This window comes from Maylandia zebra, linkage group LG17, assembly GCF_041146795.1.
Source record: "Maylandia zebra isolate NMK-2024a linkage group LG17, Mzebra_GT3a, whole genome shotgun sequence".
NCBI classification, from domain to species: Eukaryota; Metazoa; Chordata; class Actinopteri; order Cichliformes; family Cichlidae; genus Maylandia; species Maylandia zebra.
The window spans coordinates 22213616-22233956 of NC_135183.1; the positions used below are offsets into that span (position 1 = coordinate 22213616).

Here is a 20341-nt window from a genome sequence, read left to right on the forward strand (position 1 = left end):
GAGTTGTTTAGAGGTTTCGAGCCAAAGACGACATTTCAGTGCTTTGCATGCGAAAGGATCAAACCTTGAGAGGCCGATTACGTGCAGAAGTTCGCTGTAAGACTATCTGGTTAACTTGTGGCATAATAAAACTAAAAATAAATTAATTTCTTTTTTTCTCTCATCTGAGCTTGATGTGGGTGTCTTTTTTTTTTAAACTCCTGCATCCTGTTATTATCGCAGATTGTAACAAATTAGCATCAGCGCGATCTCTTTTGCTTTGTTTTCTTGTACGTTTTTGGAGGGCTTTAAAGGGTAAAAATGATGCTGAAAGGCAAAGATTCTCCTTGTTTTACCACATTTACATTTAGTATTTTTTTCTGCTTAAATGTGTAAGTCAGGTACTATAAACACGGCTGTCCAGGCTCACTGTGGAAACACGTCACTTTCACCATTTTCACCAGAGTTTCTTCACAAGTCTTTCCTAAATTCTTGATTCAAATGTGATCCTTTAGAACTTACTGCTTTTTTTTCCATATTCCCATCGTTTTCATGATTATCAGTTTTTAAATGGGATCATTGTAGCTAAAAAAATAAAAAACAAATACTTAACATTCTTTTTAATCTTTTGCCTGTTCTGCTGCGTTTACGTACTTATTTAAAAAAAAATTGATGTGCATTCTGAGATGGAAGATACGGCAGATGTACTTTTTCATTGCGGATTTCATTAAAGCCAACGTGTCACGAACTGCTCTGCATACACAGAATAAAACATCATGCAAGCAAAGAGAACTGACGTGACTCTAACCACTGTAGCTGCGTTGATGTGAAGAAGATGCCGCTTGTAGATTACTGGAAGGTTAATGATGGTAAAGAAAAATGAAGGGGGATAACATGCAGGAAATTCTTCAATTGAGAACTTGATGGCGTCCAAAGTCATACTCATTGGATGAATGGAATAAATCATATATGCATCATGTCTTGGATTGCATGTACAGAGCATATGGTGATAACTTCCCAGCTTTAACAACACTAATCACCCACTACAGTGTATTACTGAGCTCTGCAGCCCTGCATTGCAATCTTTCATATTAATATCAGCTCGTTATCTTCTTTTCTCTCCTTCCTGCTTCCTTACACAGGCCACTGTCATGCAGTCGCACTAACAGCCCTAAAACTCTACTTTGAGTGCGAGCTGTGGAAATGTCACGAGCAAAACTGATCACTTAATAAACTGACGGGCAAAATGATATTAAAGATGAAGGGAACTTTATCCACTCTGCGGTTCAGAGGTTGAAACAAACACATACAGTAGTTCCTCTTTTCCACTCCTGCTTAACGCTTTAATCATTTCTCACTACTAGAGGTGATACATTCAGTGAGGTTAACTCAATGTTTAGAAGTGTTCATTAACTTTTTTTCTTTAAAGGGTGTTGTACACAGCCATGTGGCTATTTTATATATATTATTATGTGGTATTGTTATATGTATATGATTGGAATATACAGTATTTCTCAGCTTAAATTAATATCAGCCTGTATTTGTTATCTGACTTAATTATTAGTCATTATTAGGATGCAAGAAAAATGCCTGAAACGATGCTTCTTCCTGTTGGGTCCTTCTCGCTCAGTGTACGACAGATGTTTTTTTGTTGCATGTCGGTCGCGATGTGTTTATGTATTTGTCGGATGACACAAAAGCCACTTGAGCCCATGGTGCCCCGCGCATAGTGGCCTGTCTGACCCTGCCATTTGATTTGTTCCTCCATTGCTGCTGTTTATTCCTTCACTTCCTGTTTGTGCTCAACTGACCTAAGAGCTGTTCCTGTGAATGCTGGGTGAAAAAAAAAAAAAAAAAAAGGTGGGCGTTACTAGATGTGGTTGTGGTGGGTAGGTGAGTGGGTGGGGGTGTGTGAGCATGTGTCAAAGATCACACAGCACAGAGGCAGACAGAAAAGACAGCTCTCAACCACAGCTAACATGTCAACAGAGATTAAACTAGTTTATTATTTTCAAAGAGGAAAAAAAAAAAATTACGAAACAAAAAAGCAGTCATATTTTACACTAGTGATTATTATTAAATTTTTTACAACCATTCAGTCTGCATAACATAAAGAAATAATTCTACATCTTTGTTTCTTTCGTATTTTTGGTACTCTGATTTATACATACAAATAACAAATACAGGAACTTTTTTCACAATGCATATAATCTGTGGGCAGGAAGAAAGTCTTTCAGGTGATCGAGTGTGTGCGAGTGTGTGCGTGTAAGTGTGTGCGTGTATGTGTGTGCTTGTACGTGCGCGCTTCAACACAAACCAATTGCCCGAGACCTATAGCACATCCAAAAAAAAAAAAAAAAAAAGAAGAAGAAGAAGAAGAAGAAGAGAGATGCCTGCAGCCGGAGCCGCTGACTCTCTGCAAACTTAATGCAACACAATTCATGCAGGCAAAAACCGAGGCCTGCCCTTTCTCAAAAGTCTTTCCCTCACCTCCTCCTCCCTTTTTTTTTTCTTTCCTCCGGGACTCGGAGGCAGCCTCTCCTCACTCCTCCGGTGGCAAGTCTCTCCACCTGCCGCGACTCGTACCCTTCTTGTTGTTAGCTGCCCAGGGGCATGTTTCCTTTTTTTCTTACTTAATTAAAAAGTCTTCATTAAATGTACTGTATTTCATACAATTTGTACAAATATATTCAACGTCTGTCTCTCCTCATCTTCAGCAGAAGGAGGAGAAGAGGGAGAGGAAGCAAGGGAGCGGGAAGGGGGTGGTGGTGGGGGTGTTGGGGGGTGGGGGGGGTTCCTGTTACACAGGTGCAAGGTGAAGAGAGTCGGGTTTGGACATTGAGGAAGAGGGCATCACAAAAGTTCTTTTAATGTCAGTTTTTTGTGATGTCAAGTGTGGAAAAATGGCTTTTTGTACACAAATGGAGCTCCTTATCGTGTGGATCAGCTGGGAGGACAGCCTCAATGTGGTGGTGGCAGCTCGGGGAGGAGGGAAAACAAAAAAACGTCCCCCTGGAGGTCGGTGCGCCACAGTCAAGTCAAGTCTGCAAAGCATTCACATCGCAGAGGTACACTTCGATTTTTATAAAAAATAAGATACAACTGAGGAGAACAGGAGCCTAAAGCCTGTCGCACTCACACACCGTGGCTCGGCGGTGAGACTGGGGAGCTTAGATCGGACCGAGAAGCAGTTTGTTGTTTAGGATATGGAAGCAGGGCAGCAGAGGTACCGAAAGGTGCGGTGGTGGCGAGGCTGAGGATTCAGAAGTGGTGCACCGCGGGGAGCTCTAACCCATGGCTGTGACCATACTGGAAGGGTGGTGCGGGGTGAAGGGGAGGCTCGAGGAGGGGTGCATGGGTGTGGGGGTGGTCAGCATGTGGCCAGAGTGCGAAAAGGGGGGGAAGGATGACATGTGGCGGGACAGAGCGGCCGGGCTGAATGAGCTGGTCTTGTCCATCAGGCTCTTGGAGAAGTCGTCCATGTTATCTTGGGCCTTTTTGCTCTTCTTTGACTTGCTGGACATCTTCCTGTTCCTGGTCTGGATGCCTTCCTTCTTCATGGTCAGAGGTCGGTTGATCTGCTCTCGAAAGGAGAAAGAAAAAGATGGCAGATGAGTATTTGGTCCTCGTGAACATTTCACATGAGATACGAATCTTAAAATTTAAGATTCCAGTATGAGATTTATATTAAAGCAAAACAAACCGTAAGTGAGGGGTGTCACAGAGTTTCAGAGTAAATAAGAAAAATGTGGTGCACAAAGAGCTTTTTAGTTCTCTTAGAGGCAGATTTTGGGGTTTTGGACAGACATAATGATATGTAATGGAGTCCCATTACGAGGCGAATCAGGCTGTCCCATCCCGAAACACAAGATTGTTTATCTATACTGTGAGAATGTGTGTTTGTGTGTGTGTGTGTTGGGTCGGATATGAATGTTGATTCCTATAAGCTGGACTGTATCTAAGGCTGTAGCTATGCCAGGAAGAGAAAAGAGAGAAAAAGGACAGATGAAGGGGAGGAGGGGGGTGCAGGGAAGATGGAGAGAGCGTGTGCAGAACACAGACGGAGAAGAGTCTGGCAGCTAATGTGCAGCCGGTCAACCACAGAGACACATGGCCATGACGACTGTCAGCGTCGGCCAAGTCCTTCTCTCCACCCTCCTTCTCAACCGCGTGGCCGACTCTTGGCCAAAATGGCCCCAGCTGCCATATTCCAGCATAGGTTTTAGCGAGGAATGAGAGCTGGATGATGGAATTCCGACTGTGGGCAGGATTATGAGGGAGGTGGATGAGGCCGACTGGCTTCCTGATCTTTCTCAGTGGTTCTTCCCGGGGAAATGGGAACAGGGATTTCTCGAGCTGTCTGAGACATTGGCATTTTTCGCTGACTCTTTAAACAGCGGCTTCGATGATTAGTGGAGGGCACAGATCTGTTTTCCCCCCAGTGATGTGGGTTTCACTCGCTAAGCTTTGACTCCATACTGGGTGACCTTCTCTGCCTTGCGTGCCCTGATTCCAGTTCTAGGGCATGCTACACCCACCGAAAGCCAGTCTAGCCTCCGCTCTTTGATGCTGAGATGTCTACCGTCTCGCGAAACAATTCTTGGGCCTCCAGCGTGTGCTCGGCCACCAATACCCGAGCATATCAAAAAAAAAGCATTTGAGTCAATGGCCCCCACAGAATGCACAGTGCAAGCTCTCACATCCTCCCTCCAAAAACCAGCAGCTAACCACCTGAAACCTCAGCGTCCGTACAGAAGTGTGAGGACTGTACACCTCTCAGAAATATAAAGATGAGAAAGACACCTTACAGGCACAGTGAGAAAACCCCTGATTACTCGGAGAAGGCCATCTATGTTTTGGGTGTTAACACAACCTTGTGTTTGTGGCAACTTTTCTGTTTTCACAAGCTTCTTATCTGAGCTTACAGGACAACAGACTGCTACCATCAGGTGTTTTGTACGCTCACACTTACACACATTAGGAGCCCATGCAGGCCAGCGGGGACTCCACTAAATTCTCCATGAAGAATGTGGAATTTGTTTCAAAGGGAGCAAACCCCAACAGAAGTCTGGATTTACCAAAAGAAACTAATTTCATAATTACACCAAGGTCGGGGTCAGTTCAGATGCTAATATGTAACGGGGAAATATTATTCTACTCTCCTTTTAACCTTGGTCTGAATCTGCTTCTGCACCGCCTCACAATGTGCCAAAAGTAACATGGGAAAATGATTTAACAGAGAGCGCTTGCGTGACAAGCTGGCCAGCAGAGCAGGATACTCTTCCCCTTATGCACAAGGGTATAGGCAACCTCTATCTGTTGTCTGTACAAGGGGGAAGAAAATTACCTACATGTGGCCTCAGAGCAGTTATCCTGCTTATTATTATTATTAGTTTCAGCCACAATGGCAGTTTGATTAAAAGTGACAGCTTTGTGCACAGGAGAGGAGAGAGAGGGAGAGATAAACGCGTCCCTGGGGTTTTCAGATTGAGGATGTGAAATGATGTGGCGAGGCACTAACCAACCCAAAACGAATCAGACGGATTGGTGGTCAGAGGGGGGACTCAGAGTCCCTGGCGCGCATGGAACCAAAAGGCTAGAAATAGAAGAAGAAGAAGGGGGGAAAAAACGGTCTAAAAAAATTAATCGAATTTTAATTAAGCCCCTTCTTTAATATTCAAAAGCAAGGCGGCTGCGGGCTTAGTTCACTTAGGTCTTATACATTTTAGATTCGCACTTACTGCCAATAAATCATATTAATTCTACAGTATTTGTTATCGCCGTGCCCCGGAAATTCTCTGCAGGGACAAGTCAGATAAAATATTCAAAGGGAGAGAGGGGAAGGTGCCCAGCAGGACGTGATGGGAGAGAAATAAAGAAGGCAGATCTGAGGAGAAGGGGGACATAGATGGGAGCTGGACGAATAAATATTGGAGGCAAGCCTCGATAGTTATGAGAGATATCCAGTGAAGGTTTATTACTCACATTGTGCAGTTTAAAGTACAGGCCGCAGGCGTTGCACACCGGGTCCCCGTTGGCATTTCTCCGCCACAGCGTCGTCGTTGTCGTCTGACAGTTTGCGCACGACGTCCCTGCCCGCCTGGCTGCCGACTGCACGACGCAGACAGGCCAAAAAAAGGGAAAGGGGAAAGAAAAAAACATCACATGACCACTCAATGACCCAATCATCACTGAGGTTTATTCTAACAGCTTTAATACCATCATTCAGGGCTCGTTTTAACACTTAAATATGGCTTAAAAAATACACACACTAGTTAACTTTCCTTACGCGAAATAGCCATGTGGCACTCATTAAGAGGGATTTGCAAGGATATCTGTGGAATTTTTAAGTCATCGGGATAAATTGGTGTAAATTCAGCAGCCCTGTATCCATGGTATCCTCGATTGATTTAACAAAGAAACAACACATGCATTTTCTATTATACCTGCTTAAATACAGTCTTTAATTTTTCACTCCAGCATTGCGCAAAGCTGCTTGAAACATTCAGGAAGCTTTTATTTTGACAGTATATACATTGTATATCTCTACCCAGTGCATTTTCTTTTGCATTTAGTGCAAGCTGAAATTTTTTTTCAATGAGGAAAGAAATAAATTTAAAAAAGGAAAACAGGGTTGCTTTCACCCGGGGCTAAAAATAGCCACGTAGAGCTCATACCTCCTGGAGAATAAATATTTACAGAACACATAAAAGCAGGGCCTTGAAATGGGAGAGCTATTAAATGTGATTAAATTAACCCCCTCCTTAAAAAAAAGCCAACACGTGACGTCAGACAATGGAAAGGAAAAGGAAGGAGATGAAACGTATAGATTTGGCATCTATTAAACGTAAAAGGCCTCGTCTGGAATGTATGCTTTGGATTCTTCCAATATGCGCACAAAATATGAATACATGATGCGGTGAAATGAACCACATGGCAATAATTGCACGCCAGTTAAAAGCACACAGTTTGGAGAAAGAAAGAAAGAAAGAAAGAAAGAAAGAAAGAACGAAAGAAAGAAAGAAAGAAAGAAAGAAAGAAAGAAAGAAAGAAAGAAAGAAAGAAAGAAAGAAAGAAAGAAAGAAAGAAAGAAAGAAGTGGGTATTTTTGGCTTCGCTGCAGGCTACTAGGAGAGTAAAACCCTCGCTCCATCCTGCCACAGTGAAAGTCATGTCTTCCGATGGATTTCAGCTGCCTGCCTCACAGGCCAGTTTGCTGCAGTGGCTTGACATTGATGTTATAATCTCTAAAAACAATCAATAGACAGGTGACCGCAGAGGACACGCTAACGTAAAGGACTACATTATCTCAGGGAGGAATTTCCAATTATACACACGTGGTGGCCCAATAACCCCTGCTGCTGATCGCTGTGAATACCCAATCACAGTGAGGGAACACACCTTTTGAAATCTCTATTTTTATTCACTTAACCTATCATCATAGTTTAACCGGTTTTCTTATTTTTCCAACATTTTGTTTTTTTCTTCGCAGCCAACACTTTAAATATCAGCAATGAAAGGTCAACAGGATTGGTATTTACACGTTGTGGTGATTTCATAGAGAAATGATTCGGCTCGCAGATCTTATCTTCGTGCTAAATTTCACTTTCTGGCCTGTACAGTTTTTTCCTGACCCTTTTCACCTCCGCGAGAAAGAGGTTCAAGGTCAAACTGACCTGGTTGTTACCCATACCTGAGCATCCTCGTGTATTTAAGCGGTGATTACAACGCTAAACAATTTCTCGTCGTGGCTCTCTGTCTGGCCTGGCTCGGGCTGCCTCAGCCTTTATGTTTTGACTGGGGAAGCGGGGCTTGTGTTGTTGAAAGCGACTTATCTGCGCTGCTCAGATATCCGGCAGCTCTTTCCTGAGTAGTCGGGTTTTCACATTACAGAGGCAAAGAGAAGAAGTCCAGAGCAGAAGAGGTCTGGACGGCCATTTTTGCCTCGAAAGATTTTTTTTTTTTCAAAGAGTGGGGAACTCCTGTGAAGCTCATAAGAGATGTAAGCTCTGATGAGAGGGGCTTTCCCCAAAATAACTGTAAAAATAGCTGCACTTGGAAAGCAAAAAGGTCTGCTTATAGCTACAATATAGGCTCACCTACAAGATGAAATTAAAAAAAAAAGGATGCTGTAAAGAGTGCAGAACTGCAGCCATGCTCAGTTCCTTTAATTAGAATCAGAGTGGGGGGTCTTTTGTTTTGTTTGTTTGTTTTTTGTTTGTTTTATCCCGGGGGGTTGTTTTATTTGCTCAATTAAATATGAAAGATAGAAAATGTAATCTCTCTTTTTAAAAAAGTAAACCTAAGGCGCTCGCAGTGCAATTTTAAATTAAATATTTAAAAGTTAAATAACACTGTGCAGGACGTAAATAAGGTACTACAAGTGGAAATAGTCCAGATGTCGTACAATAGCTGTAAAGCTTTGATGGCCACAGGTAGCGTTCTATGATATACATGGGGCCTACTGTGTGAATCAATGACAATTTTAGCAAATAAAAAGTAGCACTGTCATTGCATTAAAAAAAACTGCACTTTTTTTCTGTGGTAATATCTTAAAGCAGAGACCTGCACTTGTCGAGTCAATTTCCTGCAGCTAATAGGCCTACTTCTTCCTGGATAGGGGAAAAACAGAGAGAGAGACGGAAATGTCATCAACAGAGAAACATGGTGGAAACGTACCAGCCGTCGCTTGGGTTTGATGAGAGGGCGATTCTGCCCGTTCATCTTGTGATAGAGTCCGCAGGCGTTACACAGATAGTGACCCGTACCGTCCCGCCTCCACAGCGGAGTCGACGTGGCCCCGCAGTTCACACACTCTCTACCTTCTGCAAGAGCCAACGCGCACACGGACACGGACACACACACACACACACAGAGACACAAACAGAAGATGGAGAGAGTGTCCAGGTCAGTTGGTCCTTAAAATAACCAGCAATAACTGGTTCATGCAATCAATGCTGAGAATAAAAAGAGGTTAGAGAAAAGTATATATATATATATATATATATATATATATATATATATATATATATATATATATATATATATAAAGCACAGAACGATTAATAATGACATCGACTAATAATAATAACTAGACAAACTAGTACCAGTAATTAACAATAATGATATTGATAACAATAACTAGAAAGTAGAAAGGTTTGTAGTAGATTTATTTGTCACACACACACACCACGCACGCACACATTAAACACATGTGGTTAGTGTTGGTGTCGAATACAGCAGTTGTGTTAAGGTCCATAAAGCATAAATTATTTCAGTAAACCACAAAACTTTTCACACTGCGAGTCTCTGAGCAGGATTTTCAGACTGAGCAAAATCCACTTTGGAGCGTGACAATTTTTTAAAATAAATCTAATCAAATCCGCCTTCGTCCGAGCCATTAAATTTCCCTTTATTGAAAATTTATATTATAATAATAATAATAATAATAATAATAATAATAATAATAATAATAATAATAATAATAATCTTTTATTTTGAAATGGGGGGGGGGGGGCAGGTTTGACTGGCACTTCTCTAGTGACACCGACAGGTGAGACGCGCACTAACAGTTGGATTATGGTATACGGGGGCCTGAAACTGAAACAAGGGAGCTCGCTGCACACATAGTCAGATTATTTGAAAGCAGAGACTCACTCACACAGGGCTTTTGTGCAACGCCGAGAGCCTTTTGCATTCTCAGGCATGCAGCCACACTTCCCCTTTTTTCGAGCTGCAAACACACACGCACACACACACAGCTCGACTTCTTCACAAAGACTAAAAGAGATGCGTCGGTCCGGGTCGTGCCGCGTCGTTTAGATGTGACAGACATGCAAGCACCTGGGAAAGTGTGTGTTGCTATTTCTCTCTCTGTTTTTTTTTTTCTTCTTTTTTTTTGGCTTGATAATATGTTGCAGAAATCAAACAGGAACTGATCCAATGCATGTGACTTAAGAAAAGCAGGCCTCTGCAATGCACCGTTTTGCACAGTGTGCTTGGTGCTCCGGGAGAAAAGCTTTCAGCGCTGCGCTGAGTTTACACTGCCGCACTGAAGACCCGATTAAAACATCCAAATGAAACTCTTCAGATCGCCAAATATCTTTAACTGCACATTATCTCACATGATCCCGGAATTCACATCTTTATTTGCATTAATGGCCCAGTGTATACTGCTGAATAATCCCGATGATATGCATCAACTAATCCTCTGTTTTCTATACACCCCATCAAAGACGCTGATATTAATCTCATTACAGAAAACTGGTTTTCAGCGGCGCTGAAATAACCTTTAAAATAATTACCCACCCTCTTCACAATTTGTAAATATCTCCCTCCTCTCTGTCTGTCTGTCTTCTTTTTTCCCTCCCCTCGGTGGTTCGTGCACTCTGCCACGGCGACGGTTCAGCCGCTTTTTCCCTGTGAATGAACGAGCAGTATCCGGTGCTCTACCGCTGGGTAAACAATGCAACTGTGGCGTGCACTGGTCCGACAATAATGGGATTATCTTAAACATATAAACGGGGCGACACAGCCCAGAGAGTTGGCTTCCCCTCTGTCTCTCTCCCACTCTCTGTTAGTGCAGAGGAAGATGAAAAAATGACCTTATTTATGGTTCAACTCGGAAATCATTTGCGTCATGATTTTTTCCTTTTTACCTCAATATAAAAAAAAGTTAAATTCATTTTTTTTTTATTTCAGTTGTCAATGGTGTTAATCTTTTCCCCCCATTTTTTATTTTTAATTTATTTTTAAAAATAAATATAACGTATTTTATATTTGTTTTATTGGTGTTATATTATATTTCATATTATTATAAAAAAAATTTTAAATCAGACCATTAAGGGAAATCTGTGAGGTATTTTTGCGACTGTCTGGGTTAAACTGACTCCTGCGGCCTTAAACCTCCATGTGAGGGATGAACGTGCTGATTATGGGCATTTATTTTAGAAATCTATGTGATATTAAACACGGCTGATCATTAAAGGCTGCAATTCTGGGGAATGCTGTTAGATCAAAAGGGAATGTAATAAAGCGCACGCCTACCTGAAGTGGACCTTGTTTTTGGTCTTGTTTTGGAACCATAACTAGAAGATGACCCACCTATCAGGCTACTTGGTGGGAAGAGGCCTGGGCCGTATTCAGGGACATAGGGTGGGTATGTGGCGATGGGGTGGTGGGCAGAGGATGACCCTGCTCCGATTGATGCCACGCTCCGGCTGTGAGCTGACTCCAGTTTCATACTCTCGGCCAGGGTCACTTGGTACTTTATGCACTCTTTATCCTCCTGCCGCCCGGAGCTGCTGGAGCCGGGGGTAGATATGCCCGGATCCGGGGATACGTCTTTGGGAGGGGTCGGGGGAAACGTGAAGAGGTGTGGACTGGAGTGACCGGTAGACAGGGAGGAGGAGGATGAGGCTGGGGGGTAGACGGACAGGCTGGCCGGGGAGCCATGGTGCAGGTTCTTGGGAAAGGGGCTCAGGTTCCAGGGAGAAGTGCTGTGGTGCGGGGGGATTCCTTTGCTCCCCTCCAGCCAGGGCAGAGAGCCGTGCAGTAATGAGGGACGGCACACCTGGCTACCTGAGGCAGCACAGAAAAACAACAGAAAAGATCACAACCTGACTTCACTCTGCAGTAAAAACAAATACACATTGCCATTTAGAGTTGTCGGGCTTCAGGCCTGAAAAAGCAGGATTTAAGCTTTACACACAAATTAAGCAAACAAATCAGGTGACATTTCTTTATTTCTTTTTTATTATTATTATTTTTAATTATTCCACACACAGAAGCAATCATTCACTGTGACCAACATCCAGTTCTACATTTAAAAAATCCTGACAGTTTGTTTACACGTAGAAATTATTTGAACCCCTCTAGTGTGTAGAAATCTGAGAGTTTCATGTGGCCACGCACGTGCGTAAATTTACCCTTTAACCTTCCTATTGAGCGGGCCTAAATGCAACATATGCATGCATGTAATTCAAAAGTAACTCGACTGTTGAGGAAGTTAAAGCCTACATCATAGGAAACTTCATAAATGACTACGCGTCAGTGACTGGCACATTAGAAAATAGACAGTTGGAGTGTGAGAGCAGAAGCCAAAAAACATAAATACCAAAGTGTTCCAGGTGTATCTCTGGTTTCTGTGCCAACACGTCTATTTGTTTAAATCCGTAACTAAACACTCGATCGATCCAGAAAACAAATTGGGCACGAGCTTTTAAAAAAGGAAAAAAAACTTCACCAGCATATGAGTCAGCTCATGTTTGTGAACTTTAAACGGGAATTGACTTCAGTACGAGCCATACTCAGAAACCATACGCGTAAACTACACATATTCACGCCGTGGTTTCACAACACTTGAGTTTTATAAGTCGAATCAACCCGGGCTAAAATCGAAACTCGTTTCTTTTTTTTCTTTTTTTCCTTTTTTCTTTTGTCTGGGTCACAGTGAGAAAATAATTCCGAGCTGTAATGGAGCCTGCCTGCAATTACGCACGGGCATCCAAACAAATAAAGGGAGCAAATGATTAAATAAAAGGCCTTAACAGGCCGTTTACTTACTGTGTGGAGGAGGAGGGTACCTCTGGACGGCTCGGACAGAGTTTCCATAGTATGGAGAGACGTGGTTCCCCTGTCCATCGATATTAAAGAGTACATCCACATCTTCAGCGAGGGGATACTGCGAAGGGTCCATGTATGAGTGGCCGAGGCCCGGGTGATGTGAGCCAGGATGCTGTTCGTTCATCACCGCGGGATGATGGCTTATCCATCGTGGCTGGTCCGCACTTACTTCCATCGCTTGATTTCTTTAGATATATTTTTTCGTTGCTTTAGCAAATGTTCATGCACGCTGAAGCAAACTGGTACAAGTCAAAAGATAAGAAATAAACTGTCCCAAATCCGCGTGTTTGTTAAATCCACAGGTTCCGCGCTTGCTTCCGATCACCTGGAGACAGAGGGGAGAATTTATTGTCTTACGTTCTAACATTTGTTTACATGCAACGCTTCTAAAACTTGGCAGGACGCTCACGCTTAAGCAAATTCACACGCAATTTTTTTTTAAAAATTTTTTTTTAACAAAGACAGAAATTAAACAGGGAACATACCCAACATTACAAATGCAACTGAGGTGCTGTCACAGAAATACGTCCAAAATGGAATCCGGTCCCACGCAGAGCTCCTGAACTTCTTCCTCTTAGCAAACAAACAGCGAGAAAAAAAAAGTCAGTGTTTCAGCTCAACAAGTAGCGGAGGCTCGCACGGGGCGCAGGCAGGGCTTGTTTGCAGTGGATGGCCTCACTGCGCACTGACCAGCACCAGCAAGTTAGACTCACTGATCAAATCTCTGTTTGTGCGCAGTTGAAGCCCTCTCCATTAACTCCGCTCCTCTCTCTCTCTTTCCCTCTAGGTCTGTGAGTCTCTTGCTTACTCACCCTTGCCCTACCTCTCTCGCTCTCTCTCTCTTTCTCTCTTGCTCCTTCCAGTCCCCCTTCTTTTTTTCCTTTTCTCTCTCTCTCTCTCTCTCTCTCTCTCTCTTTTTTTTTTTTTTTTTTTTTTTTTTTTTTTTTTTACAGTGAAGGCATTCTTTCAGGATGGCGCCAGGCAGCTCAATGCTTGCAGACAGCTGTGGCGCGACGCAACTTAAGGAGGGTCTGTCAGTGTCATCAGTTAAGGGGAGGGGCCTGCTCTAATTGAATACAACATTTGGCCAAGGAAGATATAGAAGAGCTGCAAGAATTTATTACCTTTTTAATGTTTGTTTGTTTGTTTTTTTTCTCTGAACTCATCAAAAGAGGTATATTTGTTTTAAATATGAAAATTGTACTGTAGTAAGGCCTTATACACTTAACAGCTGTCTTATGCATGCAAGCGTGCTAGGTGTGCAAAACTCGTGTTGTAGGAAGTTATTTTATTTTGAATTAATCTATAAAATATGATACCTACGTTTATAAACTTAAAAGGGAAAACTTATAAATTCACCTTCAGCGTCATTAAAGTTGACAAGTATAAAAATGATAACCAAAAATAAAAGTTTTAAACTCCTTTTCTAAGAAAAAAAAACTTTTATTACAACAGCCACTAAAGTCTGCGCTTTTTCCTGCTACAGTTTGCAAGAAGAGAAGAGCAGAAGCCGCTGCAGAGCCTGTTGCTCTGGGCCAACGGCATGTTGCGGGACATTTATGCTCTTAAAATTGTGACAGTGCGTCCTCTCGCGGTGACAGCCACATTATTCTAATGGCAGATCCAAACTGAGCCGATTTCCTCACCGCGAAGGGACGCCTGGGTGACTAAGCCTCCAGTTAAAAAAAAAAAAAGAAAAGTTAAAAAAAATAGTTATAATGTAAGCTATTACTGGCTGTTACTTAACTCAGTCGGTATCTGTGCGGTAGCTGCAACCTGTTCACTGCAGCTCAGACAGACGAGCAACAACGAGCGATGTCAAGATTTATTCACAACAGTGAATAACGCGCATTGATAACTCGCACTGCGAGTGACCGTAGCCCGCCTCGCTTTGACCAGTTTTTCTTTTTAAATAAACAAACTGGAATTTAAAAGGATGTGTGCGCCGTGACACGGCCATGATGCCCTACGTCTTCCACCTGAGAAACAGTCCCCCTGTATCCCTCCCCGTGGGCAGGTGTGTGTGGGAGGGGGGAGGTTTTTTATGTCTAAATCCCGGTTTGATCTGCGTATACTGTCAGACTGGCGGTGTGTAATAGTAGCAGTGTGTGTGTGTTGGGGGCAGCCACTGGAAGTGACGTCACCGCGGTGTAAACAGTCAGGAAATGAATCCTCTCTCGGCGGCTGCGGGAGCGCGCACGCCCTCGCACCACGTAGGTATTGGCATGAATTTGCTGTGGGTGTAATAATAGGTGGGGGTCACTTCCTTAGAGTGGGGGGTTGGTACCAAATAAATAAATAAATAAAAGCATTAAGGTGATCAATGAAGACGCCATCAGACAGATTATTTAGCAGGTGAGTCCTCAGTTGCATGCGCACAGGTGATGGCTCATTCATTCAATCCCGTCTGAAATTATTAAGCTTGCTCTTAACCGAGCGCTTGGGAGCACGGGCAGAGGAGGACTTGGCAAAGCGTGCTATTTTTCCCTCTCTCCAGGATAGCCCTACCTGGGGAGAGGGAGAGGGAGAGCGAGCGTTTCTCACACAGGCAAAGCCCGAAACTGAACTTGGACGCAAACTGCTGTAGCTGCCATTGTCAGGCTGTCAGCCGACTCGTGTAATTATCCTCTTGAAAAAAGTATCGCGGAGCGTTATCCACAAAGTAGCCGTTATAGGTGCTCGAAGGCAACACACGACGGTAAAATGTGGCCTAAAATCCCGATTATGTGTTTTTGTTTCTTGACTGGATGCATCGAAGCTTAGAGAATGGGACATGGAAGCCATCCCATCACTTGAGTCCCCAAGCCTCGGTGTCAATAACGCCGGGGCTTATTCAGCGCGGGATATAAGACTGCCTCTCCCTTTCTTAAAAAAAAAAAAAAGGGGGGGGGGGGAAGTCATTTTTAATCCTAAACTGTCGTCACGAAGGGAGAAATGGTGGCTTTGGCTCTTTTTTCTCTCTGTGTGTGTGTGAGGACGAAAAAGCGAGAGGGGCTAAAACGAGCCCACATTAGTCTATTTTTGTAGTTAATGGCCTACAACTAGCACCGATGCTGTGCGCAAAGATTTGTTAAAGGTTTATTCATAAACGCGGGCGAGGGTCCAGTCCTTTTCTTGATGGCTTAGATAATTTCTGCGAGATTATGTTAGCCAGCTTTGATTAAAATCGAGCCACTTTTTTTTTTTGTTCTCTTCACTGCAGTTAACACAAGAACGGATTATTCCATTGCCTGTGTGTGTGTGTGTTTGTGTGTGTGTTTAGGGGGATCAAATGTTTTAGATAACGTCTAATGCTTGCGTGCATGTGCGTGCGTGTGTGTGTCTGTGTCTGTGCGTGTGTGTGTTTACTTTGTTCCTCAGCGTCCCGTGTTCACAAAATTACAATCATTGTTTTCCCTCATAAATAAAAGTTTCCTTCCGCCAGCTGATTAATCAAAGGTCAGCGAGATAAAAATCATACTATATTAATACATGGTGTAACAGTTATGCCACCACCAGTGAGTGTTCACCCACTGCTACCACTACAGTAATATCAATACTTTTTTGAAAAGGAAAAGAAATTCAAATGATATGAGTAGCAGCTCGTGTGAGGTACATTTAGAGCCACGAAGAAGCAAGAAGCTCTATTGTAAAATAATATTGAAAAGAAATCGCCTGTGCGCATGCGTGTGTGCGCATTTACGGCCTGTTATCTTGGGTCGTAATGTGTCACGTATCTTTATTTATTCTGGCACGCACAGAGCTAAGATACCCAGCCAGAATTAGACTTAATTTTTGTGAAATATAAATTTTTTAAATATTTTTTTAAATCAAAAAGCACTTTGGCGCAAGAAAACACACGATATAAGAACATAATCCAAAGAGCTTCTGTGGGAAAAAAAAGAGATGCCCAGCCAGTGATTAAAAATGCTACGGGCTATAGTCATGCTGTAAATTGTGATATTTTTTACTGGTTAAGCGCTCATTTATACATTTTGAAACCCGTATATTACCGCAGGTAACCTATTTGTTTCTTACTCAGTGAGTCATTTGTCACCTTTCTAGTCTTTTCAAGAAAAAAGTGGGGCTGCTTTTCTGTCAGCATGGGAACCAAGTCTGGTTCTTAGAACAAAACTAGGGCGTAAAATTCTGCTTGTTGGGCGCGTGAAACTTAAAAACAGAACTGGCTTTCCTAGAACGATTTAAATGAGCAAGAGCTGAAGGATTGATCACATTTTCTTCGAGTGTGTTTAAAAAGAAAAAGAAAAGAAAACTAGCACATCAGATTTTGTGTCATTCTTCCCAACGAAGAAGAAAAAAAAGAGCAAAGAAAAAAAAGGGGGCTGCCAATTGACTGAGTTGTGATTCTTATCTTTATATCACGTCTCGCCAGACGCACTGATGTAATCTTTCATTTGAGGTGCAGGGCCTTTTCACCTCTTGTCTTGTGCATCTCCAAACAGAAGTCATTCATCATTCAGGCACTAAATTGTTTGGCTGATTTTTTTTTATTTTATTTTATTTATGTTATTAATCTTTGTGATTTAAATGCGTTTAAAGTGGAGCTCGGAGTGCTAGCAGCCTCTCTGACACCTCATGCAATAACGAAATTTCGATTGTGACGGGAAATTGGAGTGAAAGTGCTATCCGCTCGAGCGGTCCGCTGCTCTTCTTCTACGTTTTTAATCCGAGTTTATATTATTTTAATAATAACACCGTATTTTTTATCCTTTTATCCTTTTTTTATCCTATCGAATCCTATCCTCTTTTCTAAGAAGCGAAAAAATGAAGGGAAGAAAAAAAACATCAAGGTGTCCGAGGGTTTCTCTCGTGTTCTGCTCCCCGCGTGCAAATAACCGTTGGAGCTTTTTGGCCCGGGACTGTGCGCGTGTGATGCCCCTGATTTAGCTTCCTATTCATTCTAAACAGCGGCTCTCTCCCTCTCTCGCACTCACACAAACACACCGCCATCTCGAGACACAAGGACCAAAGACGAGATGGAGGAAACTAATAACGGGCTGGGTGTGTGTGTGCGTGTGGGGGTGCAAAGCAGCCTCAGCAAGCCCAGCTCCTTCTTATGACCCGCCGGCAAAGGTAATCAGATCAATTTCACGGCTTGTATGGGATTCTCGCCTGCACCACCAGGTAATGCGAGAGGTAATGGGTCGCTAAAAACACTCATCTGTGCTATTTTAGGTGTAGGTTAAATAATCTAAGAAGTGAAACCGGCTGTCGTTTAGCCTTTTTACATATCAATCCGTTGACTCAGGCGAGCCAAAGAAAAAGAAATGCTAGCTTAATTATCAGCCCGGCCAACCAAAGCAAATTTCGCTTGCGCTGCTAATAAATAAAAGGATAGAGAAAGCAGTTAGCATTAAACGCAACAATGGCGCTCGTTATGGATGTTGTAGCCAGTATTGTCAACAATACCCCCCCCCCCCCCCCTTTTTTTTTTTCTTTTTTTTTTTTAATTCCACCAAGTGCACACAGAGCGATGTTGAGGGGGAGAGATGAAGGTGTAACGGGTAGCTTCATCTCCGGCTTCACTGAAGTCCAGTCAAAAAAAAAAGATTAAAAGAATGTTACCGCTTTACTCATAATTTTCGTTTATAGTCATTTAATCTAGCACCCAAAAAAAGCACATTCACAAAAGTTTCCCATCATTCTCAGACCGTCAGTGAGCTCACAGACAGGCTACAAAGCCACCGAGGGAAGCGGCAGCTCATTGGATGGGGCATTTAGGATGCGGCGGCTTCAGAGCAAATCTAAATATTTACTGACCTGCAGTGGACGCTGGACGGGTGGAGGCTTTTTTTTCCGCAGACGTGAAGGAAGAGTGACATAGAGATGGAGGCGCCGATGGCATTTAGAGAGAGGCAGAGGAAAAAAGAACGAGAGGGCGAGGAGCTGTGGACGGGGAGGGGAAAAACACACACGCAGACACACACACACAAACACTCACACACACACTCTCAGCACAGCGCTAGGAGTAGTGGTGGCGGCGGCGGTGATGGTGCGCGCGCGCCCTCGGTCCCGGAGTCACAGCGTCACAACTCAACGCGAGGAGGAAACACGCGCGCACATAGGCTGTACCGGGCAGGCTGCACGAGCACACGGGCCAACCAAAGGCGGCCTCTTTACCGTACTTACTGTACAGAACACGCCAGCTCTTCCGGGTCTGAAAGCACAGCAAGTTATGGGAATAGAACGGCAGTAGAAACCAATGGGAATCTATTGTAGGGTTAAAATAGAAGTGATCTATAATAGACAGTCATTTATTATGATTTCGATGCGATTTAAAATGAGATTTCTTATTTTTTAAAAATACTATTTTTGTGTTTAACCCCATTTTGTTGTATCCAGGTGATCATGTTAATTCAGGAGACGCCCAATATTGGCACACAAGCCGAACGAAAGTAAGATTATATTATATTATATGTAAGAAAAAGGCGATTGTGGGCATTTGCACGTGATTTTTTTCTGATTGAGCAATGCACAACTGTATATTGTGTAACTGTAACTGGCTATTATCTATATAGGCTTTTATGTGGTGCCTGTACAGTTTCTGTCACTGTGAGGGCTTGTGTTCTGTGGTGAAATATCTGCAGAGCACAAGCCCTCACAGTGGCAGAAACACGTTGCACGTCCCTTTGTGTTAGGAGAGGAGCCCCTTTCTCTCCCCTGCCACAAAGGACAGATGAAGCCATAGCTGCTCGGTGTCTAATCAACACCCCAAAAAAAAGATTCACAAACTACTCAGCAATTACAGAAAAACATTTCAGAAAGAGGAGAGAAAAATATACATATGTAGGCAATAAATCTGAAAATCTGATCGAGGCTACGAACAGCAAAAGCTTCACACCAATACACACACAGAGACACACACTGAGCATATAGAGGCCGGCCAGCCTGCTTATTGACACCATGGTTGATTGAAAGGAGCACCAAGCAAATCCGATCCTTCTCTCTGTGAAATGCACCGAGGAAAAAGAGAGGAGAGGAGAGGAGAGGAGAGGAGAGGAGAGGATGCTGGAGGCTTGGTATCTCTCATGATGCGCATTGACTCTTTGAAGGAGAATGTAAACTGATCACACCCAAATCTATCTTTGGGGGAGAAATTCAATTAAGGTAATAAATTAAAGATAATTGGCGCAAACCTCGTTGTATAAACTTACGAACGCGACTACAGCCAAATGCGTCTTTTTTAAAAAAATCAATGAATTATTCAGCAGCCTTCTTCCACACAGGGACGAGCCGAGCTTTTCATTTATGGAATCCCACCCAGTGTCTAAATAGAATTACAGAATAACGACAGCGTCAAATTTTAATGATTTATTAATCTGCTTTTGAGGTAAATAAAGCGTTTTTTAAATTATGTTCTATTTTATTTTTGATCAGGGGAATTATTTGATTTCAATGTAAAGATGAAGTTAATATGCGGATGCGATAAATGAGCGCGCTGATGAGAAACGATGATTAAAGCGGCATTCATGCGCGCTCGCGATTAAAGCACATTATAGGTGTAATAAAAAGATTAATTACGAGGAAAATAACCAGAATCAATTCGGTCCTGTTCACTGTGGGTACAATTAAATAAAGGCGGGAAATAACGTTTAATTTTAGGCGGCGGATGTGAAAAGCAGTTTTGTTTTTAAAGAGGGGGGATGCATTTTTTTTGAGGGGGGGGGGGGGGTGGAATCGAGTCTTAATTAATTTTAAATAGAGACTGTAAACGGGTTTAGAGTTTAGTACAGGCCCCA

The 20341-nt window shown here is 42.8% G+C and overlaps 1 protein-coding gene and 1 long non-coding RNA gene across 11 annotated transcripts in view; one reads left to right on the forward strand and one right to left on the reverse strand.

The window, feature by feature from the left end:
- Nucleotides 1–1954: 1954 nt before the first annotated feature.
- On the reverse strand, nucleotides 1955–18569 carry gata3 (GATA binding protein 3). Of its 8 annotated transcripts, none has more exons than XM_012924334.4 (7): nucleotides 18363–18569; nucleotides 13088–13175; nucleotides 12543–12927; nucleotides 11025–11558; nucleotides 8658–8803; nucleotides 5965–6090; nucleotides 1955–3557 (listed from the first exon to the last, which is right to left on the reverse strand). In XM_012924334.4, the coding sequence occupies exons 3-7, from the start codon at nucleotides 12775–12777 to the stop codon at nucleotides 3267–3269; spliced, it is 1332 nt and encodes a 443-aa protein (XP_012779788.1). In that variant the 5' UTR covers nucleotides 12778–12927; nucleotides 13088–13175; nucleotides 18363–18569; the 3' UTR covers nucleotides 1955–3266. The 8 variants fall into 8 exon arrangements, with proteins under 8 accessions (XP_012779788.1, XP_004570037.1, XP_004570034.1 ...); XM_004569980.5 differs by lacking the exon at nucleotides 18363–18569 and adding an exon at nucleotides 8544–8590 and having other exon boundaries at nucleotides 8747–8803; nucleotides 11082–11558; nucleotides 13088–13595; XM_004569977.5 differs by lacking the exon at nucleotides 18363–18569 and adding an exon at nucleotides 8544–8590 and having other exon boundaries at nucleotides 8747–8803; nucleotides 13088–13593.
- Nucleotides 17487–20341, forward strand: part of LOC105941372 (uncharacterized) — a 39437-nt gene continuing 36582 nt past the window's right edge. For all 3 annotated transcript variants that reach the window (XR_001167973.3, XR_013093756.1, XR_013093757.1), the window contains exon 1: nucleotides 17487–17675. This is a non-coding gene — a long non-coding RNA (uncharacterized LOC105941372). The remainder of the gene's footprint in view (nucleotides 17676–20341) is intronic.

Excerpts from the sequence above, each read along its gene's own strand:
- gata3 (XM_012924334.4), bottom strand. The coding sequence starts at position 12,777 with ATGGAAGTAAGTGCGGACCAGCCACGATGGATAAGCCATCATCCCGCG. Across the intron at positions 11,559-12,542 it reads GTACCCTCCTCCTCCACACA|GTAGCCAGGTGTGCCGTCCC; the intron begins GTAAGTAAACGG and ends GTGCTGCCTCAG. Across the intron at positions 3,558-5,964 it reads TGTACTTTAAACTGCACAAT|ATCAACCGACCTCTGACCAT; the intron begins GTGAGTAATAAA and ends TTTCGAGAGCAG.